The 19,309-nt window shown below is 43.7% G+C and overlaps 1 protein-coding gene across 2 annotated transcripts in view; it reads left to right on the plus strand.

Annotated features, from left to right (window-relative positions):
• Positions 1 to 19,309, plus strand: part of NDEL1 (nudE neurodevelopment protein 1 like 1) — a 354,675-nt gene that overhangs the window by 104,573 nt on the left and 230,793 nt on the right. For both annotated transcript variants that reach the window (XM_069200297.1, XM_069200298.1), the window contains exons 3-4: positions 4,871 to 5,024; positions 9,816 to 9,964. In XM_069200297.1, the coding sequence (XP_069056398.1) occupies positions 4,871 to 5,024; positions 9,816 to 9,964 (303 nt within the window). The remainder of the gene's footprint in view (positions 1 to 4,870; positions 5,025 to 9,815; positions 9,965 to 19,309) is intronic.

The raw sequence follows: 19,309 nt of genomic DNA on the forward strand, positions 1-19,309 counted from the left end.
GCCCAGAAGAGGGCATCCTGTCACTAAACAGACTATTTCTAAATGGATTTCAAGCACAATAGCTTTTTGCCATCAAAGGGCTGGTCGATCCCTGGACACCAGGGTGCGTGCGCATTCCACTAGGGCAGTCTCCACGTCCTGTGCACTCTTTTCGGGCGTGTCCCTGCCTGACATCTGCCGATCAGCAACGTGGAGGGCGACACATGAGCTTTCACAAAGCATTACTGTTTGGATGCTGAGACGCTCCGGGATGCAGTGGTGGATCAAGCAGTCCTTAGGCATTTGTTCCGATAAAGTGAGCTGTGTCTCCCACCATCCGCTCCTGCTATAATATCACATTTTTAGTTTCCCACTAACGTACATACTATGCATATGGATTTATATTTGGAAGTGCTGGCTCTTATTTCTATGCATTTAGTTAATTTAATGCAGGTGCTATCTTTTATATGGTAAACAGTGTTTTACGAATAGAGAAAATGTGCTGATACTGCTTGCTAGTCTTATTCAAGCATGTGAATCAATGAAAGTTCCATAGCTTTCATAGATTCACATGCGGCCCACCCGCCTCCCCGGATGAGCTCATCTTCTTTTTCCTCCGTGTTCTTCATTATTATAGCACTTCTGCTCGGAAAATCTGAAGGAAGGCAGCTCCTCACAGGAGGTTCTATGGGATGAGGCAATCTGATTGGTTCAAATTTGAGTTTGGGTCTGTTTTACAAAATGACTGTGATAGATTGTTGAATTGAGGCCTAAAGCATGTGATGTAGAAGTACATTCTAGGCCTATGTTGTATATTTCACTGGGGACTCCCATCTCGATGACTGGGAAGTATTCAAGCATGTGGATCTATGAAAGTTTCCAATATTGGAGAACTACAGTTACAGGTAAGTAACTTATTTCTTTCTGAGTAAGCCTAAGGCTCTTTTTGCTCGTGGGAAAGCAGGTACTACTGCTCTTGTGAACTATACATACTACATTTATTTGTGAAATAGTGACTAGAGGCCGACACAATTCTAAGCATTGCTGTTTAGACTACCACATCAGAACAAATACTTTGGTAGGTCATGCCTCATTGTGTAATTCATTTGCTCCGTAATACTTGTGCCTTCTTTGCCATCATCCTTTGAATCCTCCTTCGGGACTGAGCCTATAGCTTGCTTCTCTATTATACTGTTTATGTATATCAGGTAGACTCTAATGACTGAAGGCTAAATTGTCTGTAATTCTAGTTCTTTGTCATGAGTGTTCTCTCTGAATCCACAAACAATCGCCTTGCCCATCTGTTTCAAATGAGTTTGTCGAAAATGCTGTATAGAGACATGATTCCCTGTATTTCCTTCAAAACAAACAGCCTCACTGGCTCTACAATGCATATTGGGATATCTGGCTGAGTCTGGAATTTCTTAAAGGTGCATTGTCTATTTGGCGCAGTGTTTGCCCAGACCGTCGGAGGCAACATTTTCCTACTTTGTGGAGTTTAAAAAAAAAAGGTAGATTTGGCTAACTGAGTTTACTTTTAACCATTCACTGCTAGCCCCCATCCTCCCGCCACCAGTGCTAAGCCTTTGTTTGGTTATTTGGAGTAGTTTGCGCTTTGTCCTCCATAACTTTGTGTGCTCAAAAGCTATCCACGCCAAATATGTGTCCTTTTTTCCAACATCCTGGGAATTCTGAAGTTGCCAAAGGGTTTGTGGATTCCCCTGTTGGGGACTGGGAAATTAAGCAAAATATAGCAATGTTTTGAGTTTTTTGAGGAAAAATATACAATCTGTTCCCCCCCCCTAAAAATTACATCCACAAACAGTTTGCTGAAATAAAGTCACAATCTTCCTAGATTTCGTGAACATGCAGAGCATTTTTCTAAGAGGTTGCCAATCTGCCCTATTTTTTATGCTCTCAGCCTACTTCCAGTTTGTGGTGGAAACCAGTGAGAAACCAATGGGTGATCCAGAAAAGCTATACTTTTCTGAAAAGTAGACAAAATTCAGAATTTAGCAAGGGGTCGTATTTGTAGATCACTCAAGGTTTCCCAAGTAAAATAACTGTTCAAATTAAGAAATATTGAAAATAAATAGGAAAAAACAGGCGTTTGTGACATATGCATCTGTCACTTTCACAATGGCAGATTGACAAAAGCAATATACCATTAGGTCCGGTAGACCCTTCTGGTTGTAGAAATATATAGTGTTTTTATGTTTTCAAAGAACTCAAAATACCCAGAGCCAGCAACTGAGCTGCACAGTACAATGGTTTTTCATTCAGTACCAAGTATAGACCAATTCTTATAGCGAAATAGGCAGAGTGAAAAATGGGTATCAAGGAAAGTTGTGTATTTCTGAAACGGGCACAAGATATGGAGTTCAGGAGCGGTGGTTATTTCTAAATCGCTGAATTTGTGGGTACCTGTACTAGTATATGATTTGGGATGGTATTTTTCAAAATGTCATCTTTCTTATACACTTGCCTACAATTGAAAGGCACAAATGCAGCAAAATCCAATTTGTAATAACAAATGTTCCACTATCCTATGCTCCCACAAGTCTCCTGATAAAAATGAGGCCTCATTTGTTTGGGTAGACCTAGTGCCTGTGACAGGAAATGGCTACAACGCAGTATGTATGCAGCACATTTTTCCACCGAAATCCCGACCCTCCTTTTTCCGATGTGGGTGACTTTAAATTTCTTTTGGGACTTCGCTCAGCTGGCACCTAAAGAAACGTAGCCAGCCTCCACATTTTTGAAAACTAGAAACCTAGGGCTATCCAGGGTGGGCTGACTTGCATGGTTCTCACCACGTTTGTTTACCCAGAATCCCTTGCAAACTGACAACGCACATTTTCCTCACATTTCCATGATGGGAAGCCTGGAAACTCTGGGTAGCAACAAACTTCCTTCCACCCGGCATATTCCCAAGTCTCCTGAGAAAAATGGGACCTCACTTGTGTGGGTAGACTTAGTGCCTGCGAAAGGAAACGGGCCAAAGCACAACATGCATGCAGCACATTTTTCTCCACCAAAAACTGACCCTCTTTTTCTGATGTGGGTATCTCTAGATTTTGGACCATAGCTTATCCAACCTGTATATTTTTGAAAACTAGACACCTAAGGGAACCCAGGATGGTTTGACTTCCGTGGATCCCATTGACTTTTGTTACTCACAAGGCCCTGCAAGCAGCAAACTTTTCCTACAATCACACATTTTCTTACATTTCTGTGATGGAAACTTCTGAAATCTGCAGGAATCCACAAACTTCGTACCACCCAACATTGCCAATAGAAAAGCTGCCCCACTTGTGTGGCTGGGCTTAGTGCCGCAACAGTAGTGGATCAAACCAAGGACAATGGGAACGCTTGCGTAGAGACTCCTATCGACCTTGGTTGGGTCTACTGCCCCCATGTGCTCCCGGGTGGGGGCGGGGGGTCAGAAAGAATGTGCCCTTTTTTGGGGGGGAGAGGGGGGGGGCATTGTCATGCCCATTCTGGGCAGCCCCCACCCTACACTAATTTAAAAAAAACAAAAAAAAACATCCCTTGTGCCAATTGGGCATTCTGCCCTCCCGGGGGGGTTTCAAATCTGCCCCCCCACCCCCCAAGGGGGAGCAGAAAGACTGGCCATGATTTTTTGGGGGGCAGGGAGGGGGAGTTGCCATGCCCATTCTGGGCAGCCAGCACCCCTACACTAATAAAATAAAAATTTCCCTGGTGCCTAGCGGGCCTCTGTTCCCATTTTTCAGGGGTGGGGGCATTGAAAGGCCCATCCTGAGGCAGCCTCCACCCCAAAACTAAGTAAATAAAAAATTCCCTAGTGTGCTAGGCCCTGGGGCTTTCTCTCTCGCCCCTCCCCTCTCTGGGGGAGCAAAAGCCCTTTCTCAAGGGGCGGCTCCCCCTCCCTGGTGTCCAGTGAAGTGAATCCCTGCTTGGGGATCCACTTGGGAAAGGTATCATTGGAAAGGGGAGGTTCTTGGAACGATAACTTTATTGTCTGGATCAGTGCTCGGGGAGCTGTGATAACTGATTTCACTTTTGATTTCAGTAAAATGACGTCAGCGCGCCCTGCGTACTGGTCGCCATTTCCCTGAAACAAAAGGAACAGCCTCTGGAGATGGGGAAGCATTTCCCAATCTCCCAAGGCTGTTTCTTTCAGAAGGGAATGCCCATGCCAGAGGAATTTCCTGTTTTGTGTATGCGGACGGCCAGGAGCTATCCGACGCATTGAAGGAGTTAAGAACCACAAAGAGAAAAATAAATAGAAAATGTTGCCTTTGCTAGGTATGAATCATTCATTTTTTTTTTTTAAAGTGTTCTTAAAAATTGTGTTCTGGAAATCTTGTACGTGTGCGGAGATATTCTGCTGTTTATGGATTCAGATGGAATACCAATGACTGATTTGTGATTACAGGTAATTAACTCAGCAAAGTGGTGTTGCAACAGTAGCTTTGAATTAAAGGAATTATATGCAGTTGTGTTTTTTTTTCTTCTTTTTTTTAACATTCATGGTGACAATTACATGTTTGAGTTACGGATGAATTCAATTTACTAGGAGTGATCAAAAGTATATATAGTTTTTATTTTAGTGTTTCATACCAAAGTTCTGCCACTTAAAATATATATATGATTTCATTAACTGACTTCTGCAGGATGGATGTTGAACTTGAGCGTACCAGGGTTCCAATTTATGGTATGTAGTTCGTGACAAATGTTTGGAACGTGTGTGTAATGTAAACTTTGTGCGCTGCTTAGGTAAACTTCTGTACTCAGTACAATTTTTTTAAATAGTTTTGTACGCCTTTATTACTACCATATTCTAATTCAGTTAAATGTTATTTTTGAAAATTGAAAAATAATTTAAAGTTTCTTTCCCTCCTTTCAGTTGCATTGAGGCCCGGGAAGAACTGGCTGAATATCAAGAAGGGAGTCGGGAGCTAGAAGCAGAGTTAGAAGCTCAACTAATTCAAGCTGAGCAGAGAAACAAAGATTTACATGCTGACAACCAAAGACTTAAATCTGAAGTGGATATGTTAAAGGTATTAATTGACATAATATAGTATGACAAATTGTGCACTTTTGTAGTGTCGATTTATGAAGTTTGGATTTCAATTAACAGCTCAGCTTTTTGATAGACTGTGGTTTACCTGATGTTGAGGAAATGTTTAACTTCTAGAACACATATTCCACATGTAATGTACCTTAAGCTCTTAGTATATGGCAGAAACAATGCTCCTTTTTGGAAGCACATAGACCTGATAAAAATAAAAAAATAAAAATAGAGTGCGTTACTTAATCTGTAGGATACAAACATCCAGCAGTGCAGATACTCTTTTTGCATGGGAGCTTGAGATTCTGCTATCTGGGTCATCCTTGAGGGGAATCTTTTATGTGTGTATCTATCTCTATATCTATTTTTTATATGTTTCTGTAATGGAGCCATTCAGTGTTTAATTTCATTGGAGATTCCTGTGAACAACAAAGATTAAAGTTAGAATGTTTTTTTTTTGTTTGTTTTTTTATCTCTCGATCTGTCTAGAATCTTATATTTCTCTGTTTTATGTATGTATATTACATGTGTGATTTGCACAAAATGCAGTAGTTTAGACATCAATATTTCACAAGAAGTATGGAAGATGGTTTTCATTGTCACAGTGACAGTTCCCCAGACCTCTGCAGAGCTTTCCTTCTTAGGACCACTAGGATTATGCAACATTGGAGAATCCAGATTATGGATTATGTGTCACTGGAAAATAAAATAATTCTGTAGGGCTAACTAAATTCCATGGCACAAAAAGCCACAAAAAGATTTTAAAAAATGTTCACTGTATTATTATAATCCATTTGGGCTAGAGACATTTTTGGTTGAAATTTACTAATTATGTGCAGGTTATGTGGAAGATAGTTAATCTATAATCCTGCAGTAAACGTCGCAGCCATAGGGTTGCATAATTGCACAGTGCCTTTCTTTTATCAACAACCTGTTCATAAGGGGTAATCAATACCTAAACACTTTAAATTAAATATATGACCATTCGAATATATGCAATACCTTCTATAGTGTTAACATTCTACAGACAGAATGTGTTTATTCGCAATGTTAACAATATTTTTTTCTAAACTTCCACAGGTCCTATTCATAATGGTGAATATGCATTTGTAGATTTACTCGCTTGTTAAACTTACTACTGCACCTAGTAGTGACCTCACACCTAATTTGCTATATACCATTTCTGAGTGTAAATTTACTACTAGAATATATCCACCGCCTCCGAATCGGGGATGGTGCTGGCTAGAACAAGATTTACGAGTGTAGTTACTACTTGCAACTTTTCACATGTAGGTGGATGTCTCCATCATTGGGGTGTCAATTTTCCTATGGTAATGTATAGGGAAAATACTAAAGTTTAATAATTATTTAAAACATTACACATTTTAATGTAAAATACAAATGAAAATTAAATCTAAATATTTATTAACCTAGAACTAAAAAAATAAATGTTACAACACATTGACTCGTTACATTTTTCAACCACTCCCCCAGATTCCTTCCACATTTCCTATTAAAACGTATACCTCTGAATTGAAAAGCTAGGAGAGGTGGTGGTCTCTTCACGTAGGTTTGTGAAGAGAATGTTGTAGTACATGAGCACTACTTTTGTAGTGCTACCAAATGTACTAAAAAGTGAAGTTTGTGAAATAGGCCTTATATTAATGACATAAAAAGGATTGTTCTATTTATTACAGAAAATAAAACGGTAAAGCTCTGCATTTCACTTGACTGTTTAACTAAACATTTCCCTCTTTGAAAATACGTTTTTCAAGCAATTAAAATCAAAATAAAAGTACAACAAAATATATAACCTCAAAGTTCTGGCAACATTACAAACCAATGTACCTTCGGCCTCTTGATGTGTGATGTCGCCAGAATCCCTTGTTATGTCTCCTGAATTCCCGTGGTGGCAGAATTGGACCATTACCCTTATATATGGTGTGTCTCTTCTCTCTTCTCTCCTCTCTCTCTCCTCTCCTCTCTCCTCTCTTTTCTCCTCTCTTTTCTCCTCTCTTTTCTCCTCTCTTTTCTCCTCTCTTTTCTCCTCTCTTTTCTCCTCTCTTTTCTCCTCTCTTTTCTCCTCTCTTTTCTCCTCTCTTTTCTCCTCTCTTTTCTCCTCTCTTTTCTCTCTCTTTTCTCCTCTCTCTTTTCTCCTCTCTCTTTTCTCCTCTCTCTTTTCTCCTCTCTCTTTTCTCCTCTCTCTTTTCTCCTCTCTTTTCTCAGAACTTTGACTCAGACTGTACACACAGTCAGCATTGTCAAGGTGTTACGAGAGATCACTGCAACAACAGGAATGATTCAAGCATGTGAATCTATAAAAGATACCAATACTGGAGAAAGAGCGTTACACACGAGTAACAGTATTTTTCTTTGGAAGAATACATCTGGGCTTCCTTAAGTTATTGTTGCATCTCCGTTTATGTATAAAGTCAGAGGTTTGGATTCGGCTAATCCAAGGAGGTGGGCAATACTACTAGGCACTGAAATAGAAAGTGTATGGGGGCTAGCCAATGGATGCAGTGAGATACCTGTAGCGCTCTACTGTTACATTATTGTTTATCAATACAGTTGCTGTAGGTGCTGTAAATAATGGTATAGAGCCACATCTATTTTCACTGCCATTGCAGTAAAAATAGGTGTGACCCAATAACACTTTATTGAGAGTGCCTGTACAAATAAACGCACATTGACACATTTATTATTACAACAGAAAGTTCAGATTACATTTCAATACACAGTAGAGCAAAACCGCCATGGGAAGTCACTGCTTACTGACTCTCCATTGCTTATTCCAGCTACTACACACATGGTATCAACTGAACTGCACTAAACTAACTACACAAGACCTCTTCAATGGACATTTAACCTACTGCAAAATGTTAACACTTTAAAACCCTTGACAAATGAAAACTTGCCTTAGCATAAAGCACAAATGCAGATGTGCAGACTGTAATACACTATGTGTTGGAATGTATTTGCCTCTCGTGAGCCATGGCCTAGCCCCACACTTGGCAATGGTAATGAATGGCCCTTTGCATTCTGCACCTCTGCATATTTTGAAGTTTCTTTAGAATAGCATGATTTCACGTTATTTTTAATGTAAATAATTGAACCCAAAAATCATACTTATGTTGTAGTGTTGTTGAGCTCCACTCTGACTTAAAAACAAATGATTGATCTATCTTAACCAAGTTGTTATCTCTGTCAGGTATTTGACATTTACCCTGTCCGAGCTATATCTGTTTCTCACCAGCCCATACTGAAATTAGCACAGCTGGGGAACAGGAGATGCCCACTGCATTCTCTCCTTTCTGTAGATTTCATGTTCAAATGTAAAGACAGTATTTATTAAGACAAATTTCAGCCAGATGTAATAGAATCTTTGTATGCCTGAGCTCACCAATATTTTGTTGTTTTAAAAATTGTCATAATTAATCTTGCTGTCCGATGATAATAGTTCAAGGGTTTGAATCAGAACTAGATAAACTGACAATTAATGAATACAACCACCTTGATGATGTGGCGTGGTGGGCAAGAAACAATAGATTAAACCCAGATCTTTGTGACTGGAGCTGAATGTTTAGCATTCCACTCTTCAGTTTCTTTTATTGTTTTATTAAGTCCCCCCTTTTGGAAAGGACAAATTGTCCCCCCCTTTCTCCAGTCAACCTCTTTAACAGAGTGATATCTCTTAAACTAACAAATGCTCCCACATTTTGTTGTTTTTACCAAAATGTTTTCTCCTACTAAACACAAGAAAAACAAATATCGGAGCACTAGTAACCAGCCAAAGGAAATACAATTTTGACACACGAGTTCGTAGAGGTAGGTAGTATGTTAAAGCTTGGTAGGTTGGTTAACATTGTTCTACAAATTGGGTCACGGTTCTAAAAAGTTAAGGAAGCGTTGCTCTACCGAATACTCTGGAATGCCCTCATCCTGAACTTAACTTCAGAGCCTAAGTACATGCTGTTCTAGAAACTGTTAAAAACGAGATTATTCAGTCTTGCCTTTAAAAGAATTTCACATAGAACAGGAGTTTAAGTCAATGACCTTAAAATTCTCGGCCTATTTTATTCTCTCACCTGTCTTTGAAAATCGCTAAATGAATTGAAATGAGACATTTAGCTTTTTTTAAATAAACAAATAAGTTAACTAACTGATCTTATTTTGGCAGTACTAAAATAACACTTCATCACAAGCATGCAGCGTAGTGCTTTTGTTTTAAGATCGTGATCTCACCTCTTCTCCCGCATGTGCCTGATGCATTTATTGGTTGCAGCAACAGTGAGATTTCCCAGAAGAAATTCAAGGCTGGAAATTGTAGTCTGTTTATGATTGGCAACGATTTCGTATAATGAGCAATTACATGGGTGCTCCTCCATGCCTTTTCGTGTTTTTTAAACTCTAGGCAACACAGAGAATCCTATAGATAGTTCAGGAAGATAATGTAGCTGAGCTGTTCTGTGCTATCTTGGTTATTTGAGGTAAAGGCATCCGAAAATTCTGTGCAGAAATAAATGCTCATAGGCTGTCTTAGCCTTGGTAACTGCTTGCTGTGGGCGCTCCCAAAGCCTGTGGAATTCCACCACCTATTCCACTTTGGGGACTCAACCTTCCTGTGTTGTCATTTAGACGTACTTGCAGAACGTGCATGAAATATCTTTATTTTTACACTAAAACAGGTTCATCTGACCAGTGTGTTGAATTTATTCCGAGTTGCTACTTGCCCCCCCATTTTGGCGTGAATTAAGTTTTATAACCTCCTATTTTTCAGGAAAAACTTGAACATCAATACTCTCAGAGCTACAAACAGGTTTCTATGTTGGAAGATGAACTTGTTCAGACGCAGGGTATTAAAGATCAGCTTCACAAATACGTGAGAGAATTAGAACAGGCCAATGATGACCTGGAACGAGCAAAGAGGTGAGCGGAACCAAACAGTGAAAGGCAATATTTTTTCTTCATTAGTGTGTGTCTGTGGTCCACTACCAAGGTAAAATGTAATTCTTAAATTTGTATTGTACTCGAAGAGGGTCATAGGCCATTTTGAGTGGTTAGTAATGATTACTAAAAAGAAAACTGGTAACCGTGGAGCAGCACAGCAATATAATATATCCTGCTTTCTAAAACTCAATAAATATAAATATATATATGTTCGATGGCATGTGTAGCTGCAGATACACATGCTGTGCATTATCCTGCCATCTAGTGTTGGGCTCAGAGTGTTACAAATTGTTTTTCTTCAAAGAAGTCTTTTCGAGTCACGAGACCGAGGGACTCCTCCCTTTCGGCTCCATTGCGCATGGGCGTCGACTCCATCTTAGATTGTTTTCTTTCCGCCATCGGGTTCGTACGTGTTCCTCTTGGCTCCGTGTTTCGGTTCGGAAAAGATAGTTATCAATCGGAAAATTAGACGGTATTGTTTGCTCTCGGTACCGGCTTAGTGCTAGCACATCGACACTGAAGAAAGAAAAGCTCCGGCAGCCCTTCGGGGCTTCCACTCCTCGGCGGGGCCTGGTCAGCCCGACCGCATCCATCTTCAAGGCTCATGAAACGGACCCCCTTCCGCTTCCGCCCCAACTGCCACGCTAAGTATCCTTATACAGACCAACACTTGGTCTGTAATCTGTGTTTGTCCCCTGAACACAGAGGATACGTGCGAGGCCTGTCGGGCATTTCGATCCAAGAAGACACTGCGTGATCGTTGAGCTCGAAGACTTCAAATGGCGTCGACACCGGCAGGACACCCCGACGTCGAAGAAGAGGAGACTTTCTCCATCCCCGATTTGGACTCAGTCGAGCCCGAGAGTGAGCCGCCGACGAGGCAACAAACCGTGAGTAAACCAGCCCTGGCAAAAACTCACTCAAAAATCATGAAGGCCCAGGGGACGCCACCGCCAACACCATGGCTCTACCCGAAAACATGGTGACCAAACATCGGTACCGAAAAAGGCCTCCCAGCAACCAAAGACATCCGACTCCGGTCGAGATACTGGCTCCGAGCAGACTCTGCACCGAGATACTGGCTTCGACCAGACTCGACACCGAGAGATTGGCACCCCGAAGGCCAAAAAGGTTTCCTCGGAACCGAAAAAGACTACCGAAAAGGTTTCGGTACCGAAACATGCAGCCTCGGAGCCGAAACACAGCTCCTACACAGACGAACAGGGCCTTTCCTCACAATTACAAGGCCACAGGTTTGAACAAGAACTGGGCATGGGAGAGCCAGACCATACCCAGAGGAGGCTCCATATAAAAAAAAGACACAGGGAAAATCAGAACTCTTCCTCCAATTAAAATGAAGCGGAAGCTCGCATTCCATGAGGCGGAAATGCAGCCAAATGCAAAAGTGGCTAAAGAAAAAACACCACCACAGTTTTCTCCACAGCCATCGCACTCACCAAATCTGTCCCCAGTAGCAACACCCCCAATGATGCAGTCACCAGCGCACACAGGGATGAGCCAAGATGACCCGGATGCATGGGATTTGTATGATGCACCGGTCTCAGATAATAGTCCGGATTGCTACCAGGCAAGGCCATCACCACCGGAGGACAGTACTGCTTACATGCAGGTGGTTTCCAGGGCAGCTACTTTTCACAACGTAGCATTGCATGCAGAGCCCATAGAAGATGACTTCTTGTTCAATACCCTGTCATCTACGCACAGCCAATACCAAAGTTTACCAATGTTACCAGGCATGTTAAAACACACCAAACAGGTGTTTCAAGACCCTGTCAAGAGCAGAGCCATTACACCTAGGTGGAGAAGAAATATAAACCTCCCCCTACGGACCCTGTGTACATTACACAACACTTAACTCCTGATTCGCTGGTAGTAGGAGCAGCCCGGAAGAGGGCAAACTCACAAACTTCTGGAGACGCACCACCACCCGACAAAGAAAGTCGGAAATTCGATGCAGCAGGCAAAAGGGTGGCAGCACAGGCAGCCAGTCAATGGCGAATTGCCAATTCGCAAGCTCTACTGGCCAGATACGACAGGGCACATTGGGTCGAAATGCAGCATTTCATTCAACACCTTCCCAAAGAGTTCCAGAAACGTGCCCAACAGGTTGTCGAGGAGGGCCAAACTATCTCCAACAACCAAATAAGGTCGGCTATGGACTCAGCAGACACGGCGGCCAGGACAGTGAACACGGCGGTAACCATTAGGAGACATGCGTGGCTACGCACCTCCGGATTTAAGTCAGAAATCTAGCAGGCTGTGCTGAATATACTTTTCAATGGACAACAATTGTTTGGGCCGGAGGTGGATACAGCGATAGACAAACTGAAGAAAGACACTGACACAGCCAAAGCCATGGGCGCGCTCTACTCCCCACAGAGCAGAGGCACTTTTAGGAAGCCACACTTTATAGGGGGGTTTCGGGCCCAGAGCACAGAGCCCTCCACCTCACAAGTTAGACCCACATACCAGGGCCAATATCAGAGAGGAGGTTTTCGGGGACAATATAGGGGTGGACAGTTCCCTAAAACAAGAGGGAAATTCCAAAGCCCAAAAACCCCACAAACGAAACAGTGACTCCGTCACAAACCCACACCACCAGTGGGGGGGAGGCTCACAGATTATTACCAAAACTGGGAACACATAACTAGGTACGCGTGGGTCCTAGCCATTATCCAACATGGTTATTGCATAGAATTCCTACATTTGCCACCAGATGTGCCTCCAAGAGCACACAGCAAGCCCAAACAACACTTAGATCTGTTACAACTAGAAGTCCAAGCATAGTTACAAAAGGAAGCAATAGAACTAGTACCTGACCATCAAAAAGGAACAGGAGTTTACTCCCTGTATTTCCTAATTCCGAAAAAGGACAAAACACTGAGACCCATATTAGACCTACGAACACTAAATCATTACATCAAATCAGATCATTTTCACATGGTAACACTCCAAGACATGATACCCTTGCTCAAACAACAGGACTACATGTCAACATTAGATCTCAAAGATGCTTATTTCCACATACCCATACATCCTTCCCACAGGAAATACTTGAGGTTCGTAATCCAAGGCATGCATTACCAATTCAAAGTGCTACCATTCGGCATCACAACAGCCCCAAGGGTATTCACAAAATGTCTTGCAGTAGTAGCTGCTCACATCAGAAGACAGCACATGCATGTATTCCCTTACTTGGACGATTGGTTAATAAAAACCAGCATTCAGCAACAGTGTCTTCTACACACAAACTACGTCATAGAAACCCTTCACAAGTTAGGGTTTTCTATAAACTACCAAAAATCACCTCTACATCCGTGTCAAACACAACAATACCTAGGAGCAACAATCAACACACAAAAAGGGATTGCCACTCCAAGTCCACAAAGAGTACAAGCCTTCCAAAATATAATACTAAACATGCACCCAAACCAACACTATCAAGTGAGGTTTGTAATGAAACTCCTAGGCATGATGTCTTCATGCATAGCCATTGTCCCAAATGCAAGACTACACATGCGGCCCTTACAACAGTGCCTAGCAACCCAATGGACAAAAGCACAGGGTCAACTTCAAGATCTAGTGTTGATAGACCGCCAAACACACTCCTCGCTTCAATGGTGGAATCCTATAAATTTAAACCAAGGGCGGCCATTCCAAGACCCAGTGCCTCAATACGTGATCAAAACAGATGCTTCCATGATAGGGTGGGGAGCACACCTCAACCAGCACAGCATACAGGGACAATGGGACGTTCAACAAAGGCTATTGCATATAAACCATTTAGAGCTGTTAGCGGTGTTTCTAGCATTGAAAGCATTTTAACCGCTAATAGCCCACAAACACATTCTTGTCAAAACAGACAACATGACAACAATGTATTACCTAAACAAACAGGGAGGGACATGCTCATCACAACTGTGTCTCATGCCACGAACAGATGTACACTGGGTAAGTGACATTTTCCATACATAGGATGCACATACGGAACATTTGTGTTTAGTACTGTACACATTATAACATAATTTTTTGAAGGGGAGAGCTGCCTCTGGCTAGGTTTCTCTCCTTGAAACTGCACCCTTCCCTCCCATGTACTGTCATTTTCTGATGTTTTTCTTGAACCTATCACATGTTATGACAAATAAGGACATACAGTAGGGAGAGGAACTTTGTTGTCAAAGGTAACCTCCTAAATATACTGTAATCATGTACACCTCAGAATTCTTCATGTTGTGGAATTAAAGTGCCAGTGACAATTAGGGTTTGGGAGCGAAAAGGGCATAGTATATTGCATGAGTTCTACATACTAGGTATAGTAATGTAAAGGCTGTCAATTAATGGGAGTGCTTTTAGCTGGAGGGGTTGAATGACAAATGTGCATACGGTGGGGGAGTGTTAAGTACAGTTTGGATGCAGAAAATGCATGTGAATATACTTCATCAAACAAGCAGTTAATACCTACATGTGCAATTCAAGGCTTAAGGTAGCCCTTTCTCACTTTTGTTGTAGTACTTTGTATCCTATATTTTAGTGCATATCCTAATAATTGTGTTTGCCTAAATGTGTATATTTTGTACACTTATCCTGTATTGTGCTTGCCTTAGGCTGTAGGGAGATCCTCTGTACTCCCTTCTCTTCACCTGTCCATCTAACACTCCTTCCCCTCTAGTGCAACTAACCTCTCCCTCCTGTCCCAGATAGGAGGTTAATTTGAACCTCACAAACCTTCCCTCAGTGCAAGACTACCTCCTAGTGACCAGTCTTCCCGTCATACGTTGATCTTTCCAGCTTCCTCCATTTTCCAAAACCTTAGTTTTGTGGACTCCTCCAGCTAGCCATCCTCCGTGTGCAAGGGCAGTCTCCCACAGACAAATAAGTTTGTCGCATGTGTGCAGCTGTAGATACACATGCTCTGCATAACCCTAATGTTGAGCTGAGACTCATGCTATTTTTTTTTTTCCGAAGAGGTCTTTCAAGTTTCCTTCCTGTCTCTGAGAAGAGTTCTACTCTGACATTCATTCCATTTTTCCTCTTCTTAAGATATTGTTGTCTAAGACTGGGCCTCCTGGTACTCAGGAGCCCCCTTCCTCCTGTGCCCTGCACCTTAACGACTCCGGAGAATGAAGAGCTGTATAAGGTGACTGATCAGACATCCTTCAAGAGATTCACACAGTGCCACTCAAAGTATCCCTGCGGTGACCTCCACTCTCAATTTGTGCCTCTCCTCTGCGCAAAACAAAACCCACTGCAACTCCTGCTCAACCTTCAGGAACAAGAAGACCCTCAGACACTAGAGGGTCAAACAGTGGGCCACAACACAATGTACAGATGTTTCTCTGAGATGCTGGACTTCTTCAAAAAAGCAGACCCTCTCGCTGCTCAAGTGGAGGATTACAATGAGCCATCCAACGTATCAACCCAGCCCAGAAATCATCTGATCAGATTCCTCCGAGCCAGAAGAGGAGAAAGTCGTTTGATGACGCCCCTTCTACCTCAGCCGACCTTGGACCTTGCACTAAGTCCATGCTGAGATGTATAAGTACGGTGGACACCCAGACCTCCACCCACACTTCCAATACACACAAGCAGCTGCATGTCGAGACCGGTCACCTCTTTCCAGGGGGACCTGGAGTCGAGCCCTGTGTGCAAACCACCTTCACCCTTAGGTTTGCTGCTGCCCTCTTGCTTCAGTTGACACCGAAGCAAGGTGTTCAAGCAGAGATGGAATCCAGCCAAAAGCTTCAAAATCCCCCCTCCCCTCCCCCATAGACCTTTGAGTCCAAGAGCGCAGGTTGGCACCAAGGCCTCAAAGCCAACAATTCCATTGAAGGCAAGGTTGGTGCTGAAATCAGTGTCCGCGCCAAGACCATCCATCGCCGACTCTGAAGAGAGGCCAATCCTTGAAAAACTCCAACAGGCGCATGGCGACAGGCAGCAAGCCATCATCATTAATCTCCTCACTGGCAGAAAAAGCGGAGACTTACTTCGAGGATACTACCCAACCGGAAGATACTCCTTTACAGGAGGCGCAGATTTAGGCATAACCATGGCTTCAAAGGAGCAGACAAAGAAGGGTGTGCTAGCCCTTCCCCCCCCCCTCCTCCTCCTCCTCCTCCACCTCCCCTCTCACCTTCACTATTTGCACATCCTCCTCACTCACCTCTTTCAACTTCTCCTCATGGGTCACCGGAGTCTTGTTCTGATTCAGGTAGCCCTATTCCCTATTGTCCAGTAGAGTACATTGGGGCACCCGCTCATCCATTTCCCACAGAGTATCATTGGGAGGACCATGATATGAAGCCCTCAAGGGACCCTGACAAGGAGCTCCTGTTAGGTGTTCCCACCAAACAGTCCGACCACATTCCACCATGTCATCCACCCCGTAACTGCCTACTTCAAGGTAGATGTGGACGTTACCCCCAGAGGAAGAGGACTTCCTAGTGGAGACACTATCCAGAACAGAGCATTCTCCAGTATTGGATCTTTCATAGATTCACATGCTTGAATCATCCCCGTCGTCGAGGTGGGAGCCTCGCGGTAATTTCAAATACATATAGCAGTAAGTATTACACACTAGGCCCTAATGGCCCAAATAGGCACTTTTATAGCCTATCCATGTCCTTTTATAAAAAGAAACCCAACGTGAGCTGCAACCAATCAGGCGTCATCACCCTCTAGTACACTCCCAACAGAGGCTGTTTCCCTCAGATTTTCTACCGCACGTCGTGTGATGGGAGTCTCCCTGAGCTCTGCTCAGTTTAGTTTTCTGACAGGATTATTTCTGTCAGAGAACCTAGCTTTGCAATGACAATATGTCTCAACAGACTAAGAAAGGTCTTTTCAGAGATTGTGGCAGTTGTGGGAAGAAGAGACTGCATATTGATGATCCCCATAAAAAATGCGTTTACTGCCTGCATCCAGGTCACAAGGTGAGAGACTGTAAGATCTGTCGCACCTTCAGTCACAAAACTCTCAAGTACCTTGAGGGTAGGGTCTTGTTGTGGCTACAAAGGCTGAAAGCCATGGAAAACCCATCTTCAGATGAGTGAGGCCTCATCTCAAGACCTGGAGAAAGAGGAAGGCTGCCTGAAGAGCCTCCGAAGAAGGTTGCTAAAAAGACGAAATATACATCTGTGGAGAAGCATAAGCGCCTAGAGATAGCTACCTCGGGATCAGAGACCCACTTAAGACTCTTAAAAAAGGTTCGCTCAGAGCCTACTATGCCTGTGGGGGAAAAAAGGCACCCCCAAGAAGTGCCCTGTCACCAGAAAAGGACGTGGTAAGACTCTCCTCAGATGCTGCCAAAAAAGGCCCGTCCACGACGACCCTGTTGACTACTGTGTCGACTGTCACTGCGACGGCGTGGACGTTTACTACAGCGGTGTCCCTGATGATAGTTACGTCATTGCCGCTTTCATCAACGACCATCACTGCCAAAATCTATAAAAAGGCATCGTCGACAAAGACTTCGGTGACGGAAGCGTTGTTGGTCCATCCGTCGACGAAACACCTGTCGAGGATGAAGGCACTGTTGGCGAGCACACCAGCAACGACGGCACCGCCAACGAGAGGACCGTCGGTGAGAGAACCGTCAACGAGATAAGTCGACGAAAACTGAACTGTCGACGACCATATTAGAGGTTTCGTCAGTGCAACCGTTGGCGACGGTACCATCTTCTGGAGATTTGATGGTGCAACAGGATTCGGCAAGATTCCTACCTCCCTCCTTTTTTTTTTTTTCATCACCATGGGGTGATACATACCTCTCCGAGCAAGGTGTTGCCGTACCCTCCACAACACCTCCTAGATGATGTCGAGGACATTTATTCTCAGAAGCACAAGATGTTTGGCACAGCCAGTAGTCCATCGCAGCTGCATGTAAAATGCCAAGACTTGGATGAAGAGGATGAAGGGCAGGAACAGCCCTTCTATTCGTCAACTACATTCCAGCAGGATCCATCATACCCAGCAGTAGAGGCAGAAACTTCCTTTCCCAGGCCTAGATCGTTAGTGTCAGATCTCCAGGATGATCATCTCTCTAAAGATGACGAGAGGGAAGAAGGTGAGATAATGGAAGCAGCTCCTAGTGAGTGGGATGACTACCTTATCCCCACACCGTCACCCCGCCGGCTGGGCCGGTTGATTCACCCCCTGAGGACATAGGGGGCTTCCATAATTTGATGGAGAGAGCAGCCAAGAGATTTGCCTTGCTATTATCTCTCAGGAAACTGATTGTTTCTTATGTGACTTCAAAGAGGTCGGTGAGGGCTATTCCGATAGTGGATTTCCTATGGCAGGAGGGGTTGAAGGCGATGAAAAATCCAGCAACAGTGCCTTCCTAGATGCCGAGGCTGGAAAAGAAATACAAAGCCCCTGATAACACTCTGACCTGCTTAGTGTCACAGCCGAAACCGGATTCAGTAATATCTCAAACGGAACAGCATCGCTCAAAGAACCCTTCAGCACCTATTGCATCGCCTCCAGACGGGGACAGAAGGAGGCTGGACAATATTGGGAAGACATTTTTCTCGGTGGCGGCGATCACTATGAAAGCGGCTAACTCCTTGGCGATTTTAGGAAGGAATGATCGCCAGATGTGGGCAAACATGTCTGCTTATTTGGACCTCTTGCCTCAGGATGCCAAGTTGGAAGCAAAGAAGATGCTGCAGGAGGGTGAGCGGATTGCAGCTGAGATCATTGATTGCACAATCAACATTTTGTTGACGGGTTTCCAACAGCTGGCAGGTGCAGGGGTCTTGCGTAGACAGGGGTGGCTGAAGTCTACTTCCTTCCGCCCTGAGGTTCGGAGCAGAATTCTGGACATGGCGTTTCATGGGACAAGCCTCTTTGTGAAGCATGTGGATGGCATGCTGCAGGCCATCAAGACTGATACGGACACGGCATAATCCCTTGGTACGTTACAGTACAGGAAACAGCCTTTTCGAGGCGCAAGGGTTAGAGGAAGTTACTCCTTTCGAGGTGGCTTCCAACAGTATAGACCCCAGTACCAGTCCTCTTCAGCAGGACCCCAGCAGCAATATAGCCAGCAACAGCAGCATTATCGATTGCCACCTACCGCTGCTTATAGGCACCCCCGAAGGGAAGATCGGCTGCCCGTGGAAGAGATACCAGCAGAAAACAATGACCAAACGGCCATACTAGCTTCCTACGCTATCCGAGGCTCGAAACATTGGGTGGTTGCATCACTTCTCACTTCCTTAGATGGTTGAGCATAACATCTGACAGGTGGGTGCTGGATATAGTGGCCAGTGAACCTACTCTGGAGTTCATACAGAGACCACC

Source organism: Pleurodeles waltl, chromosome 7, assembly GCF_031143425.1.
Source record: "Pleurodeles waltl isolate 20211129_DDA chromosome 7, aPleWal1.hap1.20221129, whole genome shotgun sequence".
Taxonomy (NCBI): domain Eukaryota; kingdom Metazoa; phylum Chordata; class Amphibia; order Caudata; family Salamandridae; genus Pleurodeles; species Pleurodeles waltl.